This window comes from Boleophthalmus pectinirostris, unplaced genomic scaffold, assembly GCF_026225935.1.
Source record: "Boleophthalmus pectinirostris isolate CB_2022bp ecotype Guang Dong unplaced genomic scaffold, ASM2622593v1 HiC_scaffold_293, whole genome shotgun sequence".
In the NCBI taxonomy this organism is placed as follows: Eukaryota; Metazoa; Chordata; class Actinopteri; order Gobiiformes; family Gobiidae; genus Boleophthalmus; species Boleophthalmus pectinirostris.
In genome coordinates, this window is record NW_026571297.1 from 1 (window position 1) to 25,000 (window position 25,000).

The 25,000-nt window shown below is 39.9% G+C and overlaps 5 protein-coding genes across 7 annotated transcripts; 1 reads left to right on the forward strand and 4 right to left on the reverse strand.

Moving 5' to 3' along the window:
• Positions 1-849: 849 nt before the first annotated feature.
• On the forward strand, positions 850-5,480 carry LOC110153300 (vascular endothelial growth factor C-like; the record flags this gene model as incomplete). Its single annotated transcript, XM_055160051.1, has 7 exons — positions 850-1,057; positions 1,131-1,321; positions 1,592-1,719; positions 1,789-1,892; positions 2,335-2,469; positions 2,536-2,737; positions 4,341-5,480. Coding segments are annotated over 7 exons (1,080 nt in total), but the record flags the coding sequence as incomplete, so codon positions are not given.
• A 396-nt stretch (positions 5,481-5,876) lies between these two features.
• LOC129410942 (uncharacterized) lies at positions 5,877-12,448 on the reverse strand. The gene is made up of 2 exons (XM_055160052.1): positions 7,569-12,448; positions 5,877-6,935 (listed from the first exon to the last, which is right to left on the reverse strand). Exons 1-2 carry the CDS (start codon positions 12,298-12,300, stop codon positions 6,925-6,927), a joined length of 4,743 nt encoding a protein of 1,580 aa, XP_055016027.1. The 5' UTR covers positions 12,301-12,448; the 3' UTR covers positions 5,877-6,924.
• LOC110153221 (zinc finger protein 654-like) lies at positions 12,401-15,948 on the reverse strand. The gene is made up of 9 exons (XM_020917100.2): positions 15,753-15,948; positions 14,576-14,721; positions 14,399-14,480; positions 14,190-14,325; positions 13,901-14,103; positions 13,687-13,823; positions 13,478-13,619; positions 13,116-13,397; positions 12,401-13,039 (listed from the first exon to the last, which is right to left on the reverse strand). The coding sequence occupies exons 1-9, from the start codon at positions 15,876-15,878 to the stop codon at positions 12,401-12,403; spliced, it is 1,893 nt and encodes a 630-aa protein (XP_020772759.2). The 5' UTR covers positions 15,879-15,948.
• Positions 15,949-16,142: 194 nt separating this feature from the next.
• Positions 16,143-21,790, reverse strand: LOC110153311 (cystathionine beta-synthase-like). Of its 2 annotated transcripts, none has more exons than XM_020917197.2 (15): positions 21,637-21,790; positions 19,772-20,045; positions 19,551-19,657; positions 19,306-19,440; positions 19,160-19,239; positions 18,879-19,083; positions 18,709-18,800; positions 18,454-18,579; positions 18,225-18,309; positions 18,037-18,142; positions 17,844-17,921; positions 17,635-17,769; positions 17,448-17,556; positions 17,291-17,375; positions 16,143-16,831 (listed from the first exon to the last, which is right to left on the reverse strand). In XM_020917197.2, the coding sequence occupies exons 2-15, from the start codon at positions 20,035-20,037 to the stop codon at positions 16,701-16,703; spliced, it is 1,740 nt and encodes a 579-aa protein (XP_020772856.1). In that variant the 5' UTR covers positions 20,038-20,045; positions 21,637-21,790; the 3' UTR covers positions 16,143-16,700. The 2 variants fall into 2 exon arrangements, with proteins under 2 accessions (XP_020772856.1, XP_055016028.1); XM_055160053.1 differs by lacking the exon at positions 21,637-21,790 and adding an exon at positions 21,349-21,371.
• Positions 21,791-22,093: 303 nt separating this feature from the next.
• Positions 22,094-25,000, reverse strand: LOC110153266 (splicing factor U2AF 35 kDa subunit). Of its 2 annotated transcripts, XM_055160055.1 has the most exons (8): positions 24,958-25,000; positions 24,686-24,752; positions 24,110-24,179; positions 23,726-23,775; positions 23,439-23,537; positions 23,234-23,367; positions 22,432-22,524; positions 22,094-22,353 (listed from the first exon to the last, which is right to left on the reverse strand). In XM_055160055.1, exons 4-8 carry the CDS (start codon positions 23,753-23,755, stop codon positions 22,245-22,247), a joined length of 465 nt encoding a protein of 154 aa, XP_055016030.1. In that variant the 5' UTR covers positions 23,756-23,775; positions 24,110-24,179; positions 24,686-24,752; positions 24,958-25,000; the 3' UTR covers positions 22,094-22,244. The 2 variants fall into 2 exon arrangements, with proteins under 2 accessions (XP_055016030.1, XP_055016029.1); XM_055160054.1 differs by lacking the exon at positions 24,110-24,179 and having other exon boundaries at positions 24,958-24,994.

Consider the following 25,000-nt stretch of genomic DNA (forward strand, 5'->3'; position numbering starts at 1 on the left):
TTTGCCAATGTTTAGCTTCATAGTTAACGCTACCATTTAATCTAGCCATTTACCTACCGTGGATAGGCTAGTAACAAAATGTGAACTAACTCGCTCTAAAAGAATCGAGCAAGTAGAGTTACATGTCAGTTTAGCCCGCAAATATGCCTGCTGTAGCTGTTTATATCCAGGGCCGTTGCTCGCCATTTGGGTGCCCTAAGCATGGTGCCCCACCAGCCCACCCTGCCCCGTCTCGCCCGGAATGAACAATAATTCAGAATTTATCAGTGCGATTCTCTTTATTTCCAAAACAAATACACCAAACATGGAAGTTAAAATAATTAATTATTTAAAATACATAAATAAATAATTAACTACAACTATCATTATTATAAACAAAGTTCTGAGCAATGACTTGAGACTAAACACTGAACTGAACATTGTAAACACAGAATAAGTATATAATTTTGTAAGTAACAATGTGCAAATTTCTTTGGTAAATAATGCACATAAGTACAAATAATTGCACATTAGAATTTATTCAATCAGGGAACTTTAAATAAAAATTAAAAAGAGAAAATTTCAGAAAGAGAGAGGTCGATGGATTCTGTTTGGGCTGGCACTGGCTTCTCACCTCTCCCCGTGCACTTTGGATGGATAGTTTTGCAAGGAATCATGAGTATGATTTTTTGGTGGTGCCCCTGCAAGCACTTGGTACCCTACACACTGTGTGTAGTGTGTGTGCGGAACGACGGCACTGCTTATAACTTCAGTAAAGCCGACTATCATATTATGTAAACTTGGTTTAGTCCCGATCTAGTTCCACTGGTTTAGTCTCAGTTGAGTCTCATTTTGATGCTGTTGTTTCAGTCCCCTGTTCTGACAGAGGATGATTTCAGCACAGTGTCCAGTGTGGATGAGCTGCTCCAGCTGCTGCTCCCCGAGTATAGTCTGCTGCAGCACTGTCTGAGGAAGAAGTCATGGCCTTCATCTTTTTCCTCTGCTGTTCCGCCACTGCAGCCTGATGACGATCTGTGGCGTCCAGAACCCGTTTATAAATTTGATGGAACTTTAGGAGGTAAAAACTAAATCTCTTAAGTTGGATTGCATACAAGAGTGAAGTAGGCTGCTCCAACATGTTTGTATTGTAGTGATCCTTGAAGAGATCCAGAAGACTTCCTGCCAGCCCAGAGAAGTGTGTGTTGAGGTTTCCAAAGAATACCCTGACTCCACGAGCCAGCTCTACCTCCCTCGATGTGTGGCTCTGCACCGCTGTGGAGGATGCTGCAACACTGAAGCCTTCTACTGCACAAATACAAGCCATTCTCTGGTCAATAAAACAGTGAGTCCCAATAATCTGATTACTATCTATGTTGGCAGACATATTGTCTGCTGTATTCAGTTAACTGCTAGGACCTTATAATATTTAATAATAAAAGCTTTGGAACCTGATCATCATGGCGTTTAACTCACTGGCTGCATATGAATAGCCTACTATACAGCCAGGTTAGATCTGAACTTTTTCTCTTTTCTCAACCAAAGTATAAAAAGTATACAGAGCGTATACTAAACAATAGTCTAGCACTTCAAACTAGTACATTTCTTCTTTTAGCTAATGGAGCTTACCCCACCCCGCATGGAAAGGGCTGTAGTCATGGTAACCTTTGTCAACCACACTTCATGCGAGTGCTTATCCAAGAGGCCTCTGCACAGCATCATAAGAAGAGCCACAGACCACCTGTGAGTAAGATCAGGAAACTTGGGTTCATTTATGTCTGGACCGTTCATATGATGTCTGTATGTTTGTAGGTGTTCCCCGCCTGACATTCCCTGTGCTGCAGGCTCACTGTGGGACCCTGTCAGCTGCATGTGTGTCTCTATGGAGACCATCAACTACTCCCAGCGAGAGACAGGTAAGAACAGACAGACATACATACACACATAAAGGAGCACTGGGTTACTTTTTGGTTGGGATTCTGTCACCTTGCTCTTGTCTATTGATATGTTATTGCGCTGCCTGCCATGTTCCACAGTATGATATTAAGCAGCTTTACCTTTCAAATACAGGTGGTTTTATTGCTCAAAAATACCTAGGAAAACAGGCATTCTGACTGTGAGCAGGATTGCCTCTCCACAGATTTGTTGGTAACTTGGTTTGGTTTGGTCTCCATGAAGATGGAAAGGTTTAATACCATACTATGTAACATTCAAGACAAAGCAATAACATCACCATGGAGAAAAGCATTTGATGGACCCTCCACCAGAAAAGTTCTATATTACTTAATCCTGGTGTTTGAAAATATTTTTGGAGCGTCCATAAAACTACAGCTAATCATTGCTCTCGCTCCTGCTCAGAGGTTCTGGACTCTGGCTTGCTGGCTCTGTGTGGGCCTAACAGAGTTTTGGAGGAGTCGACTTGTGAGTGTGTGTGCCGAAACGGCCTCACTGAAGCCAGCTGTGACCTGGGCTGGAAACTGGACCATGACACCTGTAAGAGACACCCAGGCTATATGTTCAGTCCTGGTTATTTCAGGTAATAAATAGTCTTTTCTACAGGTGAATGTCAGTGTGAGGGTCCGGGAGAGGGGAAGTGGTGCCCCTCTGGACAAAGATGGGACGAGGATCTGTGCGGTTGCGTGTGTGATGCTACATGCCCCGGTAACCAGCCCCTGAACCCTGACACTTGTCTGTGTCAGTGCAGAGAGAGCCCACAGACCTGTCTACGGCAAGGCAAGAGGTTCAACCCCAACACATGCAGGTGGGTCCACAACATTGTACAGGCCTGTCACATAACAAATTTTGAAGATATATTGCTGAACGATAAATAATATTATTGAAACAAATTTATGCCACTGACAAAAAAACCCAAGAGCAGATTTAAACCACAAAACCTATTCTAAAACTAAAATGGTGTCACAAAATTATGAGCTACAATAAATAAATAGAAGAATGGAACACTTACATACTTAATTTGCATCTGTAATGAATCAGTTATTAATTAAAATTTTACAGCTTAAATCTTATCATATAGTCAAAAAACCAAGAATGGTCTCCCAGTAGTAAAAGTGTCAAAGAAATTGTTCACATGATAAATACTGACCCCTAAAATGTTTTTCTAGCTTTCATATATTGAACGATAAGTCGATACAATTATCATGGCAGGCCTAGTTGTATGTTAGAGTTGGGAAGGGATCATACCTAACATATTGAATTGTCATGTATCCCTTTATTCTATCAGTATTGCCCTAGCACATACAGATTTTGGTAGGTTTTTACACCAGAGGCCCTTTCGGATACAACCACCTACAATAACTGGAAGGGCAATGTGAACCTTTACTGAACTGTCCAATTTCGGGTCTCAGTTCAAAGCTATTCCTTCTTCTGAAAACCCCAAATTACGTTTACGCGGACTGGCATAAAGTCATGTCAGAAATTGCTGTCACAGCCACTTAGCTGGCACATATGTAATAAAACAGAAGCCAAAAAAAGAAGCTGATACATCCAGAACTCTCAATGGACATGTCAAACATTCCTCAGACAGAAAATATCTCCTTACTGTTTCCGTTGCTTTGGTGTCCCAGCCTTTTATGGAGATTTGGCTTTCCTAATGTGTACCCATGTTGTGTGCACATTTCATGCGTGTTGCGGTTCCCACAGGCAGCATGCTGTGGCCTGCTCCTCCTCTGACCTCATGGCCCTGCAGAAAGAGTGAACTTGGTGACAGTGAGCAAAGCAGCCAGAGAAGAGACTGATAGAATTTTGCATGTCAGTGTATACTCTATTTAACCCAAAATTAACCCTAAAATATGGGAAAGTTCAACCAGATCAGAATATGAGACTGCAATGGAGTCCAAAACGTAAGCCTAATTAATGTTTTCTGACAAATACAATCTGTAACTCCTAGAACTCCTCTAACAGCAGAGTTACAAGGCGTCGATCCCATATAGAGTGGACTGGATCAGATATTGGAGTCTTCATTGTTGATGCATCCATTTTCCAAGAAAACAACAGAACTCAACAGCATTTCCATGAACTGAAGAAAAAACCTCCAGTCTTTGATAGGGGATAACAGCATGTGGGTGTAAAGACTGAATCATAAAAAAACAATCTTTTAATGGTGTTCAGTAAAGTGAAAATGAAGGGCTCAACATGGTGAATTCTGTCTCAGCAGGATAAGAAATACTTATATAAAGTGTTATGTGGTGATTTTTACATTTTGATGATGATTTTTACATCTCCAGATACAAAAGTAATAGCGTATATTAGGTTGATTATATTTTAATTTTTTTTTTTTCAAAAGACACAATTTGCTTGTCTATGGGAATTTTTACCATGACTTTAACAGTATATTTGTTGTGCAGTTGTTACAGGCTACCATGCAGGAAGCCCAGACGAGTGTGCCAGGCAGGATTTTACTACAGCCACCATGTCTGCCAGTGCATCCCCAACTACATGAGGCCAGAGTGGAACTAACACAGCACTGGAGGATGCTACAGCAAAAGTTCCCGGAAAGTGATTTACTGATTAAAACTTACTGGGATGTTTGATGCACTTGGCCCTGTGCCCTGTGTAAATACCACAGTGGTAACTGGAAGCACCCGGTGATACCTGGGGGCGGTGTAAAAAAGCATGACAAGGAGGCGGGCTTGTCCAATCAGAGGAGGCTCTGCGGCGGCGTGTTGGAGCAGGACGCTAAAGCCCCCATGGCAGCATGAAACGGAAAGTGGAATAACATAATAACAGAGCTCGCTCCATACTTTCACCAGACTGCGTTAAATACGCTCAAGGCGACAGCAAATGAGATATCTGAGAGGACGTATTCACTACACGCGTAACATGATGTCAGTGCATGTCCTATGTAGAAATGATAGGTGTGTGGCCCATCCAAGTACAATACTGTATTGTACCTAGATTTTTCTTGTTCCGAAAGAGACTTAAAAATGTCCCATATTTTCAAAGCTTAATTCTTTGCCATGACTGTCTGTAGGCCCTATTGATGCTTTTTGAGGCCTTCAATCACCAATCAAGTATCATTACATTTGGGAAAACCTAGCCTTGTAATTTATGTATTATGAACTGTAAATATTTTATTTAAAATTTGTGATTGTTAAATGTTGTATTTAATGGAAACTGAAAAATTCCTTTGTAAATATTGTTATTGCCAGTAATTCGTGGTACAGTTGTTGCAATTCTAAGGTTATAGTTAAACATAAGCAAGCGTACAGATAAACTTGTTTAGCCTGGCCAGACAAGATTATGCTTTTCCCAGTCTGGATTTAGGCAGGCTAATAGTTACTCTCAAAAATAGGGACTTGTGTGCAAATAATTTCCCCCAGATTTAAAATTGGATACCTCAGCATTAAACTTCAGGGTAAAAATGTGAACAACACTAGTGCTCAAGTACTATGTAGAGAAATAAAACCATTAAACAGCCAAACATGGAACATCTACTTTGGTAGTGTAGACACACCTGTGCAGTATTCCCATGGTATCTTGTTTCAGGCCCCCTCCTCCACAGCCCAGTCTGTCTGCTACAATAAAACAATATCACAGTGAAGTAAAGCAGAGGCTCTCGTGTCTGTCCTTTACGATCTGCTGGGCAAAGAGGATCATGTAGTGACTTATACAGACCAACGTCAATGAGTAGAAATTATGTAGTTTTTCAGATTCAACCATGACATGCAGATTCTTCCACTGAAAAATTTGGTTTAGGCGTGCTCAGACTGCCTCAAGCCACTACGCATAAATACCAAGGTCTTTTGAGTGCACCTGGTTATGTCGCTACTGCAAATCATCATTATATTATTAAAACAATTAAAAGTGGAGACAAAGTTTAAGGCCAATTATAATAAACACTCAATTATTCTGCTATGACTAGAGTTAGAATAAAAAAAAAGTTTGTGTAAGAGATTTTATTTTTAGATTTTAAGACCAAAATATAAACCCAATGCCAACACCCTTTACAGTGCAAGCTATTGAAACTCTTCAAATATTTACAAAAGATAGAAAATAAAGCATAAATAAATAGAATGATGTGGCTCCCAGTAATACTTACAAAATATGGTGCCGTAAGAAGACCATTTATGTAAATCACTTGATGCTATGGTCCTGGACATGTCAGTCGAAATAAAATGTAGTTTACAATTGCGGCTGCTCCAATGTTAAAAAAAGAAATTAGCAAGGACAAGGAGCACATCCATCATGGTTATTGCCAAAATAAGAGTAATTTTTACATGAATACAGTAATAAATACATATCATATTATAAAATGTACCCGATAGAAAAGCCAGCAGTGACTAATATGCTTTCAACAAGAGAATGTGAAGTCTGCCCTCTACTGGACATAATGACTCAAAGGGAAAAAGTAGCTGAGACCTTCTTTAACCCAAGCACAGCTGCAAAAATACATTTAGTTTTTAATAAAACATGTATGATAAAACCTTCATAAAGAAGATGCAATGAATCTGGAGCCACTTGAAGTTTAGACTTTGAGCCTAAATACTGTGAACTTTTTAAATAACATGGCATGCATAAAAGGCTAGAGATGTTGTAAGCATGAACTAAACAAGTGCAAAAAAGCAAAAATAGAATCATTTTATGGCTTACAAATGCAAAAATAGAAATCCCAGTGATAGAGGAGCAGTCAGAGTCTGGTTTCACAGCTTTAGTCCAGTTTTAAAGCCACAACACTTCATGTAGAATCCCTGTGAAGGTGCTAGACACAGGTCCAGAGCAGGCACTTCAGCACTGTTCAGTAGTCTCTCACAGAGCGGCTCATTATTGTCTCAGGCTGCAAGTCACGTACTGCAGCAGAAAACTCACGCTTTAGCAGTCTCTTCTGCAATTTACCAGTTTAAAAACACAGTTACTGACATTCTCCTACAGAAGAGTTCGTTCAGGATGCTTAAATCCACCATACAAAGAGATCCAGATTTCAGAAGACATTCAACTGGTGCCTGGAGAAAAAGCAAAATTTTAATATGTAACAAAAACAAAGTTTTTAATACCACCCCTATAGAATTTATGATACCCAACAAGTGAATTTGAATCCATTTCCTGTTCCCACCTGTTCTAACCAAAATTAGGGGATCAATATCAAGACATTCTACATATTTTACATTTTAAAATCATAATGTAAAATAATTTATCAAGATTTTTTAATTGCCATTAATTTTAACATTAATTATGAGTACTTTATTTAAATATAAATTATGAGTAACCCCACCCTCAAACCTTACTACAATGCAATTACATACATTGGTAAAATATACTCTAAAATAAAGTAACCAAATGAGGCTAGGCAATTAATTATTTAAAATTTAACTGAGATCCAGGTATTTTAAAAAGCATACTACACTTCAATAGTATGCTAAGTGCCCACAGCCAATGCTTTTTCATGTGGTTTGGAGCATAGAACAGTTTTTTGTGTTAAATGAGTCTGCTTTGTTAAATGTTCACAAAACTGAAAAATACTCTCAAACAAATAAAAATAACAAGCAGATACATAAATCATGACTGAAGAATATAAGGTTAAATAAAATTGTGATTACATATTGGCCATATCGGAACAAATGTTGCTGTGCACTCACCCTCGTCATCAGAGTCAAATCCAAAGAGGCTGGAGCACTTCTGTTGGAGATGCCACTGCAGCTCCTGTTCGCTGCTGAACGTGGTGAAGCAGTTGGCACAGCGTTGTCTTTGCTGGGAGACCTGCGCTGAGGCCTCGGGGGTTTTGGGGACTTTTCGGGACGTCCCAAAGAACATGGACATGTCTTTTCTCCGTTTGGGCATGACGGTGAACCTCTCCTCCAGGTACGCAGTGGCTGGAAGTCGCATGTACGGTTTCTTCTTGTATTCGCTAAGAGCTTTTTCAAACGTGGCCAGTGGACTCTCCTCCTCCACCGGCACAAAGTCAAATAAACTATGGTCTTTTAAGCAGGTCTTGTCTTCAGCTTTCTTTGGGATTGTTGGTTTAACTTTATCAAAACACTTTTTCTTTGTATTTACATTCTTATCGCTACTACCTTGCTTAATACTCGTTTGGCTGTTTCCGTCGGTGGGAACAGGTTCACCGTTGACTTCACTGGAGCTGGAGAGGGACACTTCTGAATCAGTTGTTTTTGCGGGAATTTTATGAGATTTTGGTTTGACAGTTTTAGTTTCTGATTTTGACTTTTCTTTTTTCATTTTCTTAGAGGTCTTGTCATTTTTAATAGCATTTCCAGGTTTCTTCTCAAGTTTGGTTTGCTTTTTGTCAGCTTTCTTGTTTGTCAAATTGGATTTCATTTTAAGATCTACTTTATTTTTCTGTCTAATTTTAACAACTTTGTCTTTCTCTTTTGGTGTTTCATTCACATTAACACACATTAGAGAATTAGCAGCAGGTGCAGAATCTGTAGTTTGCACTTGGTTTCCTTCACTAGTGGAACTTTCTTCAACTGATGCTGGCCCGACCTCAGTTTGTGTATCCGATTTGAACTTTTTAGAATCATTTGGTGAATTGTCAACTTCATTTTTCCTTTTTGATGGACTATCTTGATCAGTTTTATCCTTTTTGGATTTGACTAAAGTTTTAAGTGCAGATAAAATTTCATTTTTGTTGCCCAATTTTGACTTTCTCTTCTCACTCTCCACAGACTTCTCATTCAGACTATTGGATGTGCTAGTAGATCCATTTGTAGACTGGACTGAGATCTGCACAGAGTCACCTTCAGTTGTCGTCATCTCCACATCTTTGAGCTCAACTTGTTCAGTTTTTGAGGTGGTAGCAGAAGATTGGGCTTCTTTCTCATTTGTTGCCAGATCTGTACTTTCCATCTTGTTCATAATTAAATCTGCAGCAGTTTGCTCACATTTCTTCATTTCTGTCATGTTTTCAAACACGCTGTGATTAGTATTATCTGTGGATGTGTCTGCCATTTTTGTCAGTGCACTCTCTTCATTTGAATCTTGCATAAATTCTGATTCACTTGTAACAGGGGGTGGCTCAGTGACATGGTCAGTAGTTTCAAGCCTCAAGTCTCCTCCTTCAGCATTTTGTGGTGATGCTACATTTTGTACTAAGGGCATAATAATAAGGGGATTAATTGGGATTTTTGAAGAGGAAATTGAGTCAGCCATGTTGGAATTTTCTTCAGTAACTTTTCCTGGCACCACTTCATTCACCTCATCTGTATTTACAATGGTGACGCAGTTTATAGGGTCGATTTCTGAAGAATCTGTTATGGTCATTTTTAATTTCTTCAGCTCTGAATTGTCAAAATCTGCTGCAGATTCTCGCTCATATTTTTCAACTCTGAAGGTCTCAGTGTCTATAATTTTTGTTTCTGTCACATTTTTCACAACTGGTGCATGTTCATCCTCTATATGTTCATTTTGTGCCAATACTTCATTCACATTTTCAACAACTATTTTTGACCCATCGCTTGTGGTTTTTGACGTTTTATTCACTTCACACTGAAAAGCAACAATCTCCACAATATTAGAAGTCTCCTCCTTACAGATGGCCATTTCCATATCTTCTGAACTGTCATTTGAGCTCTTGGTATCACTGACTGGTACCATATTATCAGTTGTGTCTGTGGTATCCATATTTGCATTTTCCTCCATGACGGGCCTGTCCACAACCGGAGCTGCTGGTTCAACCTTTCCAGCAGATTTTGCCCTTTCAGAAATGAAATTTGAATTTCTTTTCAGAATCTTTCCAGTTGAGCGGATCTTAGCAACGCTTTCAGGCTCGTCAACTTTTGCTTTGGGTCTAGCTGTATTTTTCTCACCCTCTTTTTCTTTTCGTTTATGGACTACTGATGTTTTTGATTCTTTCTGTGATTGAATGATTTTGCTACTATTGTTTAGGGAGGTTTTTGCTTGTCTAGGAGGAAGCACTTTGCTAGATAAGCATTGTTTTGATCGGTTTCCCTTCTTTTGTAATGAGTGATGCAATTTGTTATTTGGTTTTCCCACTGAAGACACAATTTTGTGAGCGATTTGCTGGTTGTTCACCATGTTGTTTTTGATAATTTGCCTTTTTCTTAACTTTTGCAGTAGCCTTGTAGCAGCGGCAGACTGTGCAGATAACTTCTTTTTGTGAATAGTAGAATCTTTTGTCTTTTTTGTATCATTAGAATGTGATTTGGAGATGGAACTAGAAGAAACATTTTTATTCGACTTATTGTTCTTTTTAGTTACATCCTCTTGTTTCTCTTGCTTTATTTGGGTCCTTTCTGGCTTTTCCTTTTGCGTTGCTTTCGACCTTATGGAATAGTGGTCCTTCTCGTGCAGGATGAGTTGCCATAGACAGATGAAGAGTTTGGGACAGCCAGGGAGGCAGCACATAGCCTGCAGTGGGCTGTGCTTTCTTGCGTGTCTCCTCATCTCTATTGTAGTTTTAAACCTGGCGGTGCACCCTTTATGAGGACATGGGTGACGTGGTACGAATCTGTGTCTTTCCACATGATGCTGGAAATGCTCAAAGCTATACAATACTCGTTTACAAATGCTACACTTGTTGTTTGACATGTGAAAAGCTAACTCCAGAGGTCTTGTGTTGGAGTAGTGGTCCTCCAATGCGTGGTGCACAAAAAGCGCTACTTGGTTTTTAACTGTGAACCACTGGCATCCATCCACTGGGCAGCACAACTTGTCCCGAGAATCAATGTTTTTGTTGATTTCCCATTGTTTCTTTACTTTAGATTTCTTCTTTTGTTTAAGTTTCGGTTCAGATGAAATAAGCACAGGCTCCTCTTTTTCAATTTTAACAGCAACATTATGCTCACTTCCATTATTTTGATCAATTTCATGACTTCTTCGTCGTAGTCTTGTTTTTGTAATTAAACTGTCATTCTCTTTCCTCCTTCCAAAATGTCCATTTGCTTTATGTATTGGGGCTTTGCTCATCATATCCTTTGAACTGCCTTGTTCTTGTTGCATAGCATGTCGAAATTTGTAGCCAGATCTTAATTTTCTGACTGGTGGGATTGGTTTCTTTTTCCTCCCTCTTTTCTCATTCAACACCGTTTTGGTTTTGCTGGACATTTTAACATTCCCAGTTTTATGTTTTTGTTTATCTTTGGTCCTGGGTTTCTCCGGGGATTTGGCAGCGGTGGGGTTTTGGAGCTTCTTGAGCTTCTCCAGGTGGTTGGACAGGTGAATCATCGCTTTGAGGTTGTTTCTGAAAGTGACCCCACAGAACATGCACTCGTCTTTGCGATAGTGAAACATGGCGTGCGCTACCAAATGACGGCCTTTGACGTCTTTGTGACAGAAGTGGCAACAGAATTCCAGTTTGGATTCTTCGCATTCTGGCTGCGGCTCCATTGGATCAAAACCATCATCTTCCCAGGCTGTATCTGAAGGAGGAGCAGAAGTTGTTTTATCCAAATTATCCTTCTCAATTTTGGACTCTGTAGGGGCACTGTTAACTTCCACTGTGTCTTTAAAGTCTTCTTGATTTTGGGGCATTTCAGTTTTGATCGCTGTTTCTACTGTTATAGCAGGCAATTTGTTTGCATTGTCGATTGTTTTTTGAGTGACAATATTTTTTGCTTCCAATTTAGACGTGCTGTCAACTTCCACAGTGGGTTTGTCTTTGGGTACTGGACTATTTTCTGTTGAAGTTAAGTCTTCTTTGTTTGGTGTTCCATTTACAAGGGCTACCTGATTTGTAACAACAGGATCCTGACATGTCGGCTCCTCATTGGTGGAAACTGGTGGAAGAGGATAACTAATTTGATCCTTTTCAGGTCTTGGCACATTTGAGTTTGTATTTGAAATATGTTCTATGGTGCAAAGGGTTTTCTCTAGTTTTGGGGAGTGCCTGTTGTGAGCAGCAACTTTGACTTCCACCTCAACATCAGACTCCGAAATAGCTGCGACCAATGAAGCCGACCCAGTGATTTTGGGTTCAATTGCTATATCTGCGTCTTTCGTTACAACGGTCTTTTCCGGCAGCTCGCATTTTTCCCTAGTGCTCCTGAGAATTTTATCTGTCACTTGTGGCGTTTGTGATGAGATGGTGACTTTCATCTCCACTGCAGATTTATCACTGAGCTGCTCCTTATTCGGGGGGTCTAGTTGTCCTGAAGAGCGAGTTATAGTTGAAGATGAGCCTTGTGTTTTTGTCCAGACCTTTTTCCCTTTTGGTTTACGGGCATAACAGTGTAGCATTTGAAAGAAAGAGGTTGCGTCTTGTGCTTTGAGTATAACTTCATCTCTCAAGCTAGCTTTCTCAGGCAAAGTTTCGGAGGGAACTTTGACAGTTGGCTTGTAAAACAACATTTGGGGCAGGCCTCTGTGTCTGTTGCAGGGCTCATCATTAAACATACCCAATAGTTCATTATCTGGCAATGATAGCTCCAAAACCACTTGTGGAGCAGTGGAGTCAGTTTGGGAATCCGATGGTACTTCTTTTTGTTGTTTCTTCTCATTTTCCAATTCGGATTTCACTTTCTGTTTTGTGTTGTTCTTGACTACCACATTCCTCCTTCTGAGAGGTAAGTATGGTAAACTTGGGTACTGTCCTCCTCAACAGAGGAGCGTTCTTATCTAAAGTTCCTGAGTCTTCCAGAAGCCACTTTGGAGTTCTGATCATGCGTTTGGCTGGGACTCTCTCAGAAAGCCGAGTGGTACGCCTGTTTTCCCAATAATCCAAAGCTCTGTTGTGGTGTAGTCTGTCCAGCTGCCAAAACGAGGAGCGCCGCATCGGTTCTGAAGACGTGTCCTTCCATTGCTTTGTACCTTGGTTTCCCTTCTTTTTCAGGGGGAGGTGTTTATTGAGTCGAGGTCTTCCTACTTTCTTTGCAGGGGCTTTATCTTTGCCATCCTTTTGTTGGTCTCCTTTATGTAGTTTCTTTTTCTTGGCCATTGCATTTTCCTTGGTGCTTTTTGATCTGCTTGATGAAGAACTGTTCTCTTTGCGGCAGTAGCTAGGGACCCACTTTTCTTCCATGATTTCCACTAGAGCAGCACTCAACACTTTCTCATTCATAAGTTTCAAACAGTTTGTCCTCAAAGCAATAAGGTTCCAGAACTCTGGGTCAAAGTATAAATCCTTCTTCAGAGTCTAAACAAAACAAAATGGTAAAAATTACTATAATGATACTTCCACACCAGGCTGTCCTATTTGAACAGGCACTTACCTGCAGCGTTTCAAAGCGAACACGATTTCCAATTGGACAGCAATCAACATGATATTCCTGATCAGGATGCATATATAAAATGTATACCATCTTATAAGCCTCAACAGAGCGCTCCAGAAAAAAAACGAGGAGGGCACATGCGCGGCAGATCTCCAGGTCGTTGGGCACAAGGCTTGCCATCGTTTTGTAAATTAGAGACTTTGTGATGACATCACAGGGAAGGCAAGAGCGCAGGGCATTAGCACATAGCTCCACACAGAACTGTACACCCTCTTCACTCAACTGGAAAAGACAAGAAAAATAAGTATTAAATGAATATATGAAAACTATTTCTGAAATTAACTTTCGAATTAACAGTTCACCTCATGTATTATGACACGAATAAATGGAAAAATAGCATTGACATTGGTGGCAGACAAAATCAGCTGTTCACACTCTTCAAGAAGAAATTCTTTTGATGTTTTTAATCGGCGGTGAAGTCGGCCCCATATAGAGACCAAGTCACTTTAAAATAAAAATAAAAAAATAATATTATTCAAAAATATTATATGAGCTAAATAAAGTCACTTACCACAAAAAGTGCATGTCTCCTCTGCACAGCTGTAGAGAGAGAAATGCTCTGCTGAAGTCCAGCAGTAGCTCATCATTTTCTTCACTCTCCAAACTACACAAAAAGTTCACTGCATCTTTCCCACTGAAGTCCACCAACTGAGTAAACAAGAACAAGTATTGCACTTAACACAGAGTAGCTCAAATCAAAGGTGAAGCAATTGATTTAAACTAACCTCCTCAAGTAGGCATTCATGCTGTGATGTTTTGTAAAGCCCGGTGAGGTAGACCTGGTAGAAGAACAAGTGCTGCCCAACTGAGGGATGCTGAGCACAACACTTGGCCAGGGCCTGAGCCTCAGGAAGCCGCTGACACGACAGAAGGTAACGCACTCGCAGCTCAAAGAAAATAGGAGGCTCAGAGCTGATGCAATCTTCCACTATGAGAAAACAGTAAGAACAAGTTATACAAAAACAGCCCAATTCCAATCTATGTAGAGACAGAGAAGAAAATATCATGTTTTACCTTCTGTCTGAGGTAAAGTAGATTCACTGAGAATGGCATGTAAAGTTGGGCTTGCCCAAGGCCCACCAGCTCTAAGCAATCGCTCCACCTGAAGCAAGTGAACATTCTGATATTTCACAAGGGCCGAGCAACATTCCTGGAAAAAGCAGATGAAATAATTAAATCATTCTGTTTTTTGGGTCTAGTCAAAATCATTGATGATTTCTCACCTGGAATGTAACGGTGATCTTTTTTAAAGGATCTTGATCAAAGTCCCTCTGGTCAAAGAAAAGCAGCAACTCAAAAATACTTCTGTAGAGGAAACACGTGTGTTCAATACATCACCCACATAAATAAACCATAGTTGTACTGAAGTAAAAACTGGAGCTTTTGGGTTGTCTACTCACAAGGCAAGACTGCTGAGTGTATGGAGCACGTGATCACAGTTCACTGTGAAGAACACAGAGGCCTGGGTGAAGCAGCATAGAGCCCTCTCCAGGATCCTGAGCTGTGGCAGTGGCACCTTCCAACGCGATGCATAATATTCCACCAGCTGCAGACAAAGAAACAACACAGGTGTAGAACAGTGACGGGGCTGTGGCTGGGCTCAGTGGTAGAGCAGCTGTGCGTGTGCAACTTGCATATAAAATAAAAATATTAAATAAACACAGAGTGCACACTTATTAGCACTGGCTCCTGAACCAAAGTGGTATGGTTTTGCAGGATGTAAAATGGATGCGATGCAGTCACATAAGAGCCTTGTAGACTTTGACAGTTTGCAGTGGATGCTCCTGCACAAGGCTGCCTAAAGCTATGTACAGTACATGCCCACTTGTCATCTATACCACAAACCACTGCAAAGTCCAGTGCTAAAACTGGACACTCCCCCAGCAGTTTTCTCCTGCGTGTGTTCAAGGCTATAGCCTACAAGACACTAACAACCTAATGTCTAAATACACTGTTTTACACCACTTAGTCCTTTACTGTTCATCAGACACTGGGGACAGTATGTTGTGTCTAGTGCATTGTAGAACTGGTGGCCATTTGATGTAGCAAAATAAACTTTAGCTAAAAAGGTTAGGCTACAGTAAAATGATGAAAAGTGTTTAATAAAACAAAAGGAAACCATAGTATGCTTCAAAGAGACATCAACTCAGTAATCTAGAAGAGTATTGCGTAGTAAATAAGAGGTGTATAGACTATTCAATTATTAAATTAAGCTTAAGATCCACTAATGAACACAACTTTTGAGTCAATTGCTGGCTAGCTGGATCTGGATCTAGTCAGAATTTGCACTGTTAGCTAGCTAGCTAGCCATGTAGCCAGCTTTGTGACAGTTTAAATAGTGTATTCACACGTATGCACAAACAACCTTGTGTAAATATGATTCTTGGTGCGACATTAATACCTAAAAGTCACTGCCGTAATGTATTTTTTCTTAGATAACAACACTAGCAATAGTTGTTAGCCATCCCAGGGCTACAAGTAGCAATCTTGTGAGTTCTGGGGGAGGGGAGTCGCTAACAATATGCACTCTTATTTATGACAACTATACTGTCACAGGTCTAAAATAACATTTCTTACCTTGCAAAAGCTCGAGCAGAAAGGTTTGCTATCGGCTTGTAAATCATTGTACGTGAAACGGCTGAACAAAGTCTGTAATTGTTGTTCAAGCCTCTTCAGGTCGTACACAGTGCCCTGCTCCGCCATACTGGCTGTCTAGCCCTGCTCGTAGCAGCAGCACACAACACACACGCCACCTGACCAACACACTGCACTTTTGCACTCACAACACTGATTGGCTCTAACAACGTACAGTACCGGCGTGTCGGCGCTAGCCATTACACTGGGCCAAATTATCCTTTAATTTAAGCTTATCACAACAATAGAGTCACGTCATCTGTTGTGCAGTGTATGCGCCAACACATGGCAGGTATAAGCATGTCGATAAATATCATTCAGCCATCTAAAATGTATTGTTTAATTAATTCCATTTATTCATTATTTATTACATTCATTAAAAAGATCACATTGCATTTAAATCCAGACACAACCAGGCTCAAAGTGTAAAAGAAAACACAGCCACATCCTCTTAGAGTGGTATTCAGCCTACAGCTCACATACACACTCAAGTCTGATCATCTCACATGATTATCTCACAAATGTATAGCATATACATAAAGAAATGCAGAAAATAATAACAAGAAAATAATATGCCTATATACAGCAGAAATTCACATATCTAATGTAACAAAATAAGACATGTATGTAGGCCTAATGGTTTATGGATACACAAGGCCACAATGAGTAATAAAGGTACTTTCTAGACAAGACTTCTGAAGCTATGAGAAATGTAATATTCAAAGTAAACAATGCCCTACATTTCCACACAATCTTCAAGTAGCATCAAGACTTTAAAATGTAATTTAATATAGAAAGAAATCAAAAGTTAAACTATTCTCAATGAAAATGAAACCCTCAAACATTGCCTCTAAACTATTTGTATGTTTATAACAAAACAATTTCTGCCAGTCACATCTCATCAGTTGATTCTGACATAGAGCGCTCTCTCCTTTCCCGATATGTGACGAAGTTGAGCAAGTCCACAGCCGTTACCACACCAAAAACCATCTGCTTCAAGGAGGGGGAGCCGTCTGTCAGGTCTGGTATAAAACAAACAGGGAAATATATGTGAATATTACAGTCATATTCAAGAAAGTAAACATTAAGTAAAAGAACAGAACTATTGTGATATTGTCTGACACCCAAACATGTTATAAATGCCCTCTTTAACCATAATCTGCATCAAATGTTCTCTTGTCCTAATCAACAGTACTAGACTTAAATTATTTGTATAATGGTCAACAACAATTACGTGGGTACAAGTTATTCAAATTCCTCAGTCTAAATTCTGCAGTCTAGCTGAATAATCATTCTTAGGTTATTAGACCCAATTACAAACCCTCACAGAATATGCATATAGAGCCTGGCCAAATGTTATGCTTATTTAGTGCAACAAACGTTGTAATTTTTTTCTAACGGTTATTTAACCAGTAGATGGCGCCAAAGTCAAAGCTTTAATAGTTCACGGGCCTACCAGTACTTCATGCTAATAAACTTACATTGAATCTGTTCATGTACGACCAGAGCAAAATGGTCAGTCTCCAGAATGCGTGATACTTTCCCCAGGCTGTCAGTCAGATGAACCTGAGAATTTAGAAGTAATTAGAAACTCAATCCTTTTTAGATGCTTAAACTTCATAAAAATATAATTCTCACTTGTTTGAACTGCTTGTAGATCACTTTGCTGACTGGGTCTGAGATCCTGATTTTCCCTGCAAGAATGGAGGCCAACATGTTCCCCAAAGTCACCATCCCGAGGATCATGCTGGAGAGAGAATCAGAAATGACTACAGACAACACTAAATATACATATATTTTTTCTGCTTTAAAAAGTGAAACTCACCCTGCCTCATCCACTACAGGGGCTTGGTCGAATCCTTTCTCTTTAAGGATTTTTATTGTCTTTTGGCAGGTGACACTTGGCAGTACAGTTAGCGGAGCTGACAAGTTCAGACCCTGCAGTTTCAGGTTCCACCACCTGCAAAAAAGAACAAGAGTTTTATTTTTGTAAACAAAATTTTAACACGGGACACTAAAAAGTTCAGCACATACCAAGGTTTTTTCACCATCAAGTCCTCCTCACTTAGGAAGCCCTTCTGAACCATCCACTTGTCACTCAGAAACTTGGACCTTAAAAGGACAAAAACAAATTATTATTAGTTTAGGCTTGAAGAAGTCTCAAGTTGCTGTTAATATCAAGTTACTTCAACCTTGCTCTGCTCTAGTTTGTAACTGAGTATCTTACATGTAATTTCGGATAGAGTCTGGCAAGATCACAACACAGCGCTGGCCTTCTTTGAGTTCTTTGGCAACATTCACTGCAGCAGCCATAGCCGTGCCAGAGCTACCTCCTGTAATAGGATTTTAAAAAGGTTAAAAATCTTGCATTACATTCTTGAAGAGGGCCATTATTTAAGAAGTGGTAGCATTTACCGCACAGCAATCCCTCCTCTCTGATCAGCATTCGAGACATGTTAAAAGACTCCTCATCGTTGGATTTGTACCACATGTCAATAACCTGTGAAAGCATGTCATACTTAGACTCAGACTTAACTTTATTGATCCACAAAAATTATTTGGGCACAGTAGCTTACACATCACACTATAGTGGTAATAATAATTAAAAATAAAAAGTAACATGAGGAAAAAGTGCTGAACTCACTGATCTGTCGAGCACTGTGGGGATAAAGTCGTACCCGATGCCCTCCACCTCGTACTGAGTTTTGTCGGTTTTGTTAAGCTCCTCAGGCTCGGCCAGAATAGAACCTTCTGGGTCAACTCCAACAATCTGTTAAGAAAATAAACCATTCTTTAGAAGATTGAACAGAAGCCTGCTTAGTGCTGTCGAGCACTGGTCTGGGTGAACTCTTAATAAACTGTAACAAAGAACTGGCAGTGGTGCACAAGGACAACATACTTTGACATTAGGGCAGCGTTCCTTCAGTTTACGTGCAATGCCTGTAATGGTCCCTCCTGTTCCTGCACCGGCTACCAGCATGTCAATTTTACCTATTTAATATAAAAAAGAAGATAAATTGATGTTCTAATTTAGAATGAGCATATTATTTGACAATGCACATGACATACCATCACACTGAGCCAGGATCTCCTCGGCAGTGGTGTCATAGTGGGCCAGAGGGTTGCTGGCATTACGGTATTGGTCCAGGATGTGCGAGTTTGGGATCTCGTTCTTCAGACGCCAGGCCACGCCCACATGAGACTCAGGGGAGTCAAAGCGGGCACTAGTGGGTGTACGGACAATTTCAGCTCCAAGAGCTCTCAGAACATCCACCTGCACACAGAACATAGTATTTTAGTGCTAATGAAAAAAACATGAACATGTAAAGCAACAAAACTTTAATCTTCACCTTCTCCATGCTCATTTTTTCAGGCATGACAATGATGCAGCGATAGCCTTTCACAGCAGCAGCCAGAGCCAACCCAATTCCTAGAAAGAACACACATTTTAGAATATAACTAAAAGCTCCCTGGATGACTTCAAACGGTCAAGCACCTGTATTTCCAGAAGTTGGCTCAATAATTGTGTCTCCAGGCTTAAGGATCCCTGCTCTCTCTGCATCTTCCACCATGCGCAGGCTGATCCTGTCCTTTACACTGCCTCCAGCGTTGAAGAACTCACACTTTGCCACTGGAATAAAAATGTTAAGCAAGAGGAAACATGTTGAGATTTTGTTTACCAGTCAGTCACGCCTTGAAAAAAAAAAAAAAAAAAAAAAAAAAGGTTAGAGGATGACTCACAGATTTCACATTTGAGTCCAAAAGCTTTGGGGATCTTGTTGATGCGCACAAGGGGAGTATCTCCAATACGATGGAGGATCGTTGGCAGAATAGATGGATTAGGCGGCCTGAAAACAAAGTAGGACAACAGCTGTTAAAAAACTGCAAAATAGTTGGAATTCACCAGAAATAAGGAAAACAAGCAAAGCAGGTAATACAAAGCATTACAAGGTTAGACTGACTTGGGGACATGGGTGTGGGGAGAGTCTGCTTTGGAGCCGCCGATGCTCCAGGTGCAGCGGCTGGGGAGGTCAGGGCGGATCCATTTCCTCTCCACAGCCCCAGTCTTTGTGTTGATTTGAATAGTTCTGCTGGTGTCCTCTGTGGCTGGCAAGTCCTGCTTAGACTTATCCACACCGTTGATTGGGAAAGGTTTGGTGTCTCCGTTCAGGATCTTGGCAGCGTGTGGGCACACCGGGCTCTCTTTGGACAAAGGAACTGATGGCATGATTTTACCTGAAAATAAGCAAAAACATATTAATCAAACGCAACTTTTCAATTGTAGCACACTCTTGTCAGGCCTGAGCAAACAGTTAAACACAACAATATGACTGTTGTTATGCAATGAGCCGTTAAGGAGTGTTTTGAATCATTAGAGCAAAGTCATGATGATAAAACAAATCAGACAAGCTCTGCCTCAAATGTGCACCTAGAGTGCGACTAGGGTAACATTGCATCATTCACTCAAACAACTATTGAAACCAATGAGCTTTACAACATATTAACAAGGAAGTTACTCACTCACTATCTGTTTAAAAGAAAGTTTATCTTATCTTTAACATCATTATTAGGTTAAGTTAATTGCTAATAAAATAAATTGCTCTTTGGAAAAAAATTGGGAGCAGAGGATAAATCAGGACCCAAGTGAGTGAGTTCAATGCTATTTGCTCATCTTAAGTTGAGCTTTACTAATAGAAAGTTCAAACAGGAGCCACTAAGAGCAGTCCTCTAATGAACAATCCACATAATCTTGCTTGAATGAACAAAACAATATTTACATTTTGTGCTTTTAAGAGGTCTATACTGTATATATACTGAACAGGAGTCAGCCCATACATGTTTAGAGCAACACATGAAACCTGAGGTTATAAGGAGATCAGATTTATTTATTTTTTTTTCCTAACGGGAATTAAATAACTTCAACAAATCATCTTATTGTATTAGTAACACCAGACAATTGAATATGCTTATTAGGAAGTCCCAAAAAGTGGTTTATCTGATTAAGTGCTGGGTTTAAATCTGCAATGGTATGCCATGAGTCCATATTAAAACTTTTACAAGGCTTTACAAGGCTTTTACAAAACATAGAGAGAAAGACCACACTAGAGATTACCCTACCCATCCACCCATGATAAAAGGGGGCAAATGTGAACAGCAGGAATGTTGGTTATATAAAAACAATATGGAAACGTGAGGGGTCTGCTTGGGTCTCACGTTCGCACTCTACCATGAGGTCAAGGCTAATTATGGCTTACACACAAGCCAGCAGCTTTAAAGACGACTCTCAACTCTTCTCATTGCAAACACCATAGTACAAGATCAGCTAAGGAAAAATGATGATGAATTATTTGTATTATGTAAGAAATCAGATCCACACAAATCATAATTACCATCTCAAGGGATTGTATATTTTATAACGACAAAACACAAATTTGTAGATTAAAACCGCGTAAATGGCTGGGATGCCGTTTATAGCAGGGCTAGACATGAGTGATGGCCATAGACTGAGTAAGATATTTGGAATGAAAATAAAACAGACCGGTTAGGTTATTCAGGGACAACAGTGAAGAACAATTTTCTCTTTTCAAATCCCCCTAAAATAACACTGCATCACTGGTACATCAGTGGACATTTTCCTGTTGAGTTGAAGCTATTTTTGTTGGAGATGCGATCCGGGACTGCGCAGCGCATCATTGCATCAGACTGGTGACGGGAATGGGGTCTAAGAGCGCATTAGCCGCTCCACATACAAGATCACATGTGCTACGTGTAGCTACATCTACCCTAGCCGATTCAGATGACAGCCCGAGAGCATCTTTTCACTCACCTGATTACTGAAGGCGACGGTGATGAATGACCCGAGCCAACACAGACGCAAGCGTGAGCCTCGGAAAACACTGCGGAGTGTTCAACTTCCGACAAAGCCAGCAGTTTTCGTGACGAAGCACGTGGGTCAAACGAGGAGGACGTGGGCAAAGTTAAATGGCTATATCCCATTGGTTGTGACGGGGGCGTCTGTTTGGTCTTCTGAGCCAATCAAAGGGGCGCTTTCTCAATAAGGTTTGGGAAAACGCAGTGGTGTACAAATAGTGTTCAGCATGTGTTTACTTTTTATTGGCACATGCAACTTGAACCTGGGCGCATGAGACATCTTGAAAGCTTCACATCTGTTATCAGTATTATGACTATTCTTTTTTTTTCCTGCCACAGAACAAAAGTAATATTTTTTCCACTATGCAATAAAAAAATAAAAAAAGATAAGATAAAACCAAAAAAACACAGAGTTACAAATCTGTTTTTATTGAGAAAGCGACACAAGCTCGATCTTTAAAAAAAGGGAATAAAAGGAAAACAGTTAACAATTCACAAAAAAAGAAAATAACTGTTGTTACAGCTATGGATAATTGGGCAAGATTTTGGACAGTTTTGCTTCCTTTAGAATCTTCCAGAGCGCTCCCGATCCCTCGATCTGCGCTTCTCACGGTCCCTCCGCCGATCCCTGGAGCGAGAACGTCGCTCCCTAGAACGAGAGCGAGACCTGTGCCTGGTGGGACAACAAACATTACATTCTTTGGACACTTTTCTTCAAAGCATATTTTAAACAATTTAAATACATTTTTACCTTTTCCTTCGCCGTCCGTACAACTCCCTTCGAAGTTCCCTTGAAATAGGTTTCAGATGCATAAAATTGCAGAATCCACCTCGAGTGCATTCCCTGTTTAACACAAAAACAGAAATGCTTAAAGCATTCTGGCACTTGTGCCAAATTCCAAACATGTTAAAGAGTATGCCAGACCATCTTACCAATACCCACATTTGAACCAAGCTCATCGTAAACCACCAGTGGAAAGTTACTGCCGCACTCATAAAAGGAGTTCACAACAACAATACAAGGATAACATTATCTCTCCATTTGGTACAAAACGTGACAATGACCACACTGCTGTGGTCATTTACTTCGATCCTTACTTAGACAACAAACTTTATTGATCCACAAGGGAAATCACTTGGATACAAAATACACACAATACACAAAACTGATAGATAAGCAGGATTTATGAGCATAAAGAGTCAAACTGAAACGTTATACAATTATGTTCTCTGTGTTCTTTTGCTTTAGTTTGGTTACATACCATGTCTCATCATCAAGACCAAGCCTAGCGAATGCAAAGGCTAATATGGAGAAAGTGTCATTTAATTAGACACACATCTTGAACCAAGAAATAAGGGCGACATGTATCAAACTGACATCAGTATCGAACGATTCAGTCTCATATGGAGTACTGTTGTGTCCCTACTTCAGACATTACTATTCTTCATAAATTGACAGTATTGACATATGCAGTTCTGTGTGAACCTTGGTCAACTGGAGTGTTCATAACTGTCCAAACTCAACAGTGAGAAAGTACGTTGAAGATACTGACCCCATTTCATACTGCCGACAGCAGGCTTCCCTGAAGTCAGTGACAGGGGACAGTTCCGCGTGGATAGGCTGCGCATTAAACCACCGATTATTCAGGTCCATGACTGCTTTCTCTGCATCTTCCTCACGACGAAACTACATTACAAAAGTCCCATTTAGCATCAAAATATACATTTGGGGGGAAAAAAACAAGCATTGACAGTTACCTTAACATAAACATTGCCCACGAGGTGATCGCCAAGGTTGTCACAGACGTTCATTTCCTCCACCTCTCCATATTTTTCCTCCATTTCTGTGAACACCTCCTATTTAAAACACAGAAGCATTAGAACGCAACATCAACAAAAAAATGATCTAATCAATTTAAACTGGATTAGTTTTAACCACTTTGGGTCAGTCTGTCTTTTGACTGGTAGATAACAGGCTCATCTGACGTCATGAAATCCAAAAAAATACAAAGTGGGCCATGAAAATGGGGAAAAAGGCCACTGACCTCAAAGAACTCATCATAGTGCTCCTGCATTTCCACATCGCTGACAGCACCTGAAAAATGTAAACAGTCTAGTTGAACACAGTAAAACACAGCACAGTTTAGAAGTGATAATTAAAACTGCTTAGCACGGACCATCTGCAGGAACAAAACATACTGCTAATTTCTTTAACTGTCACCAGAAGAGATTACAGTTCTGTGACATGTTTCATCAGCATATGGGCCATAAAACAAACATGCCAAACAGCATGTGGATAGTTACTATGTCCAGGAAATGACATGGTCCACTCTGCCCTAAGCCAAATTAGGTCCAATCCACTGGGACGTGTTATTTTAAATCAAGAGCAGTCAGTGCCAGAGGGTCCTGCAGATAAAGGGAAGACTTACAGTGTAAACCATCGGCAGACTGGGCAGAGATTTCAAGGTAATGAAGGTAAATGTTCAAGAGGGGAATGGTCTGAAATACAAAACGTAAACTTTTGTGACAAAAATCCACCAATGCTTAGAGCTGGGGAGGAAAAATATGATTAGAGTTTGGAAGGGTGACAAACTATACAAGAAGTTTGGAATGGTTGCCATGTTGATGTGTTTTGGATATGTATTTTAAATCCTGCAAATCATTGTGAGATGTGTAATGATTAATAAATAAAACCATGAAGCAATATATTAAATTATTGGCAATACTGTGAAATGCACAATAGTCTTATCAGCTTTGGCTAAAGGAAGCTTGTTTACACTAAACAAACAGGAATCGCTACTAAAAGGTCTTTCACAGAGGAGCGTATTGCTTCGTAATCATGAATGTGTGAATGAATGGAGTTTATTGCGGCTTGTCTAATCAGAGATAACATATCTCCAGGTAACCAAACGGAAGTACCAAGAACCAGTTATATATCTATTGAAGAGCTACAACTAAAAAATACTATTTCTAAACAATACTTCCAGAGATATGTTTTTACTTACAGCGAGAGGCGTCTGCTGTCTGGGCACTGTTCTGGGGATTACGGTAGATGTTCTGAATCAAGATCGTCTGCAGAAATCACAGTTATAAAAAGTATAAAATGTTAAATTAAAACATATGTATGAGGACTTTTTGAAACTGGACACAAATAAGAACTACAACATAATAAAAATAAGAAATACAATATAATAAGAAATAAGAAATACAAAAAACAAATAAAAATACATCATAATATAAAACATACGCGTTAGGAAAAGAGTTTTGGGATACCAACCTGGCTGAATGTTGGTTTGTTGTGCAATCGTGAGCAGCGGTCA

Excerpts from the sequence above, each read along its gene's own strand:
- LOC129410942 (XM_055160052.1), bottom strand. The coding sequence starts at position 12,300 with ATGTTTAATGATGAGCCCTGCAACAGACACAGAGGCCTGCCCCAAATG.
- LOC110153221 (XM_020917100.2), bottom strand. The coding sequence starts at position 15,878 with ATGGCGGAGCAGGGCACTGTGTACGACCTGAAGAGGCTTGAACAACAA. Across the intron at positions 14,481-14,575 it reads ACACTCAGCAGTCTTGCCTT|AAGTATTTTTGAGTTGCTGC; the intron begins GTGAGTAGACAA and ends TTTCCTCTACAG. Across the intron at positions 14,104-14,189 it reads TACTTTACCTCAGACAGAAG|TGGAAGATTGCATCAGCTCT; the intron begins GTAAAACATGAT and ends GTTTTCTCATAG.
- LOC110153311 (XM_020917197.2), bottom strand. The coding sequence starts at position 20,037 with ATGCCATCAGTTCCTTTGTCCAAAGAGAGCCCGGTGTGCCCACACGCT. Across the intron at positions 18,801-18,878 it reads GATCCTGGCTCAGTGTGATG|GTAAAATTGACATGCTGGTA; the intron begins GTATGTCATGTG and ends TATATTAAATAG. Across the intron at positions 16,832-17,290 it reads CGTACATGAACAGATTCAAT|ACCTGACAGACGGCTCCCCC; the intron begins GTAAGTTTATTA and ends GTTTTATACCAG.
- LOC110153266 (XM_055160055.1), bottom strand. The coding sequence starts at position 23,755 with ATGCAGGAGCACTATGATGAGTTCTTTGAG. Across the intron at positions 23,538-23,725 it reads ACTATGATGAGTTCTTTGAG|GAGGTGTTCACAGAAATGGA; the intron begins GTCAGTGGCCTT and ends TGTTTTAAATAG. Across the intron at positions 23,368-23,438 it reads TGGGCAATGTTTATGTTAAG|TTTCGTCGTGAGGAAGATGC; the intron begins GTAACTGTCAAT and ends TTTGTAATGTAG.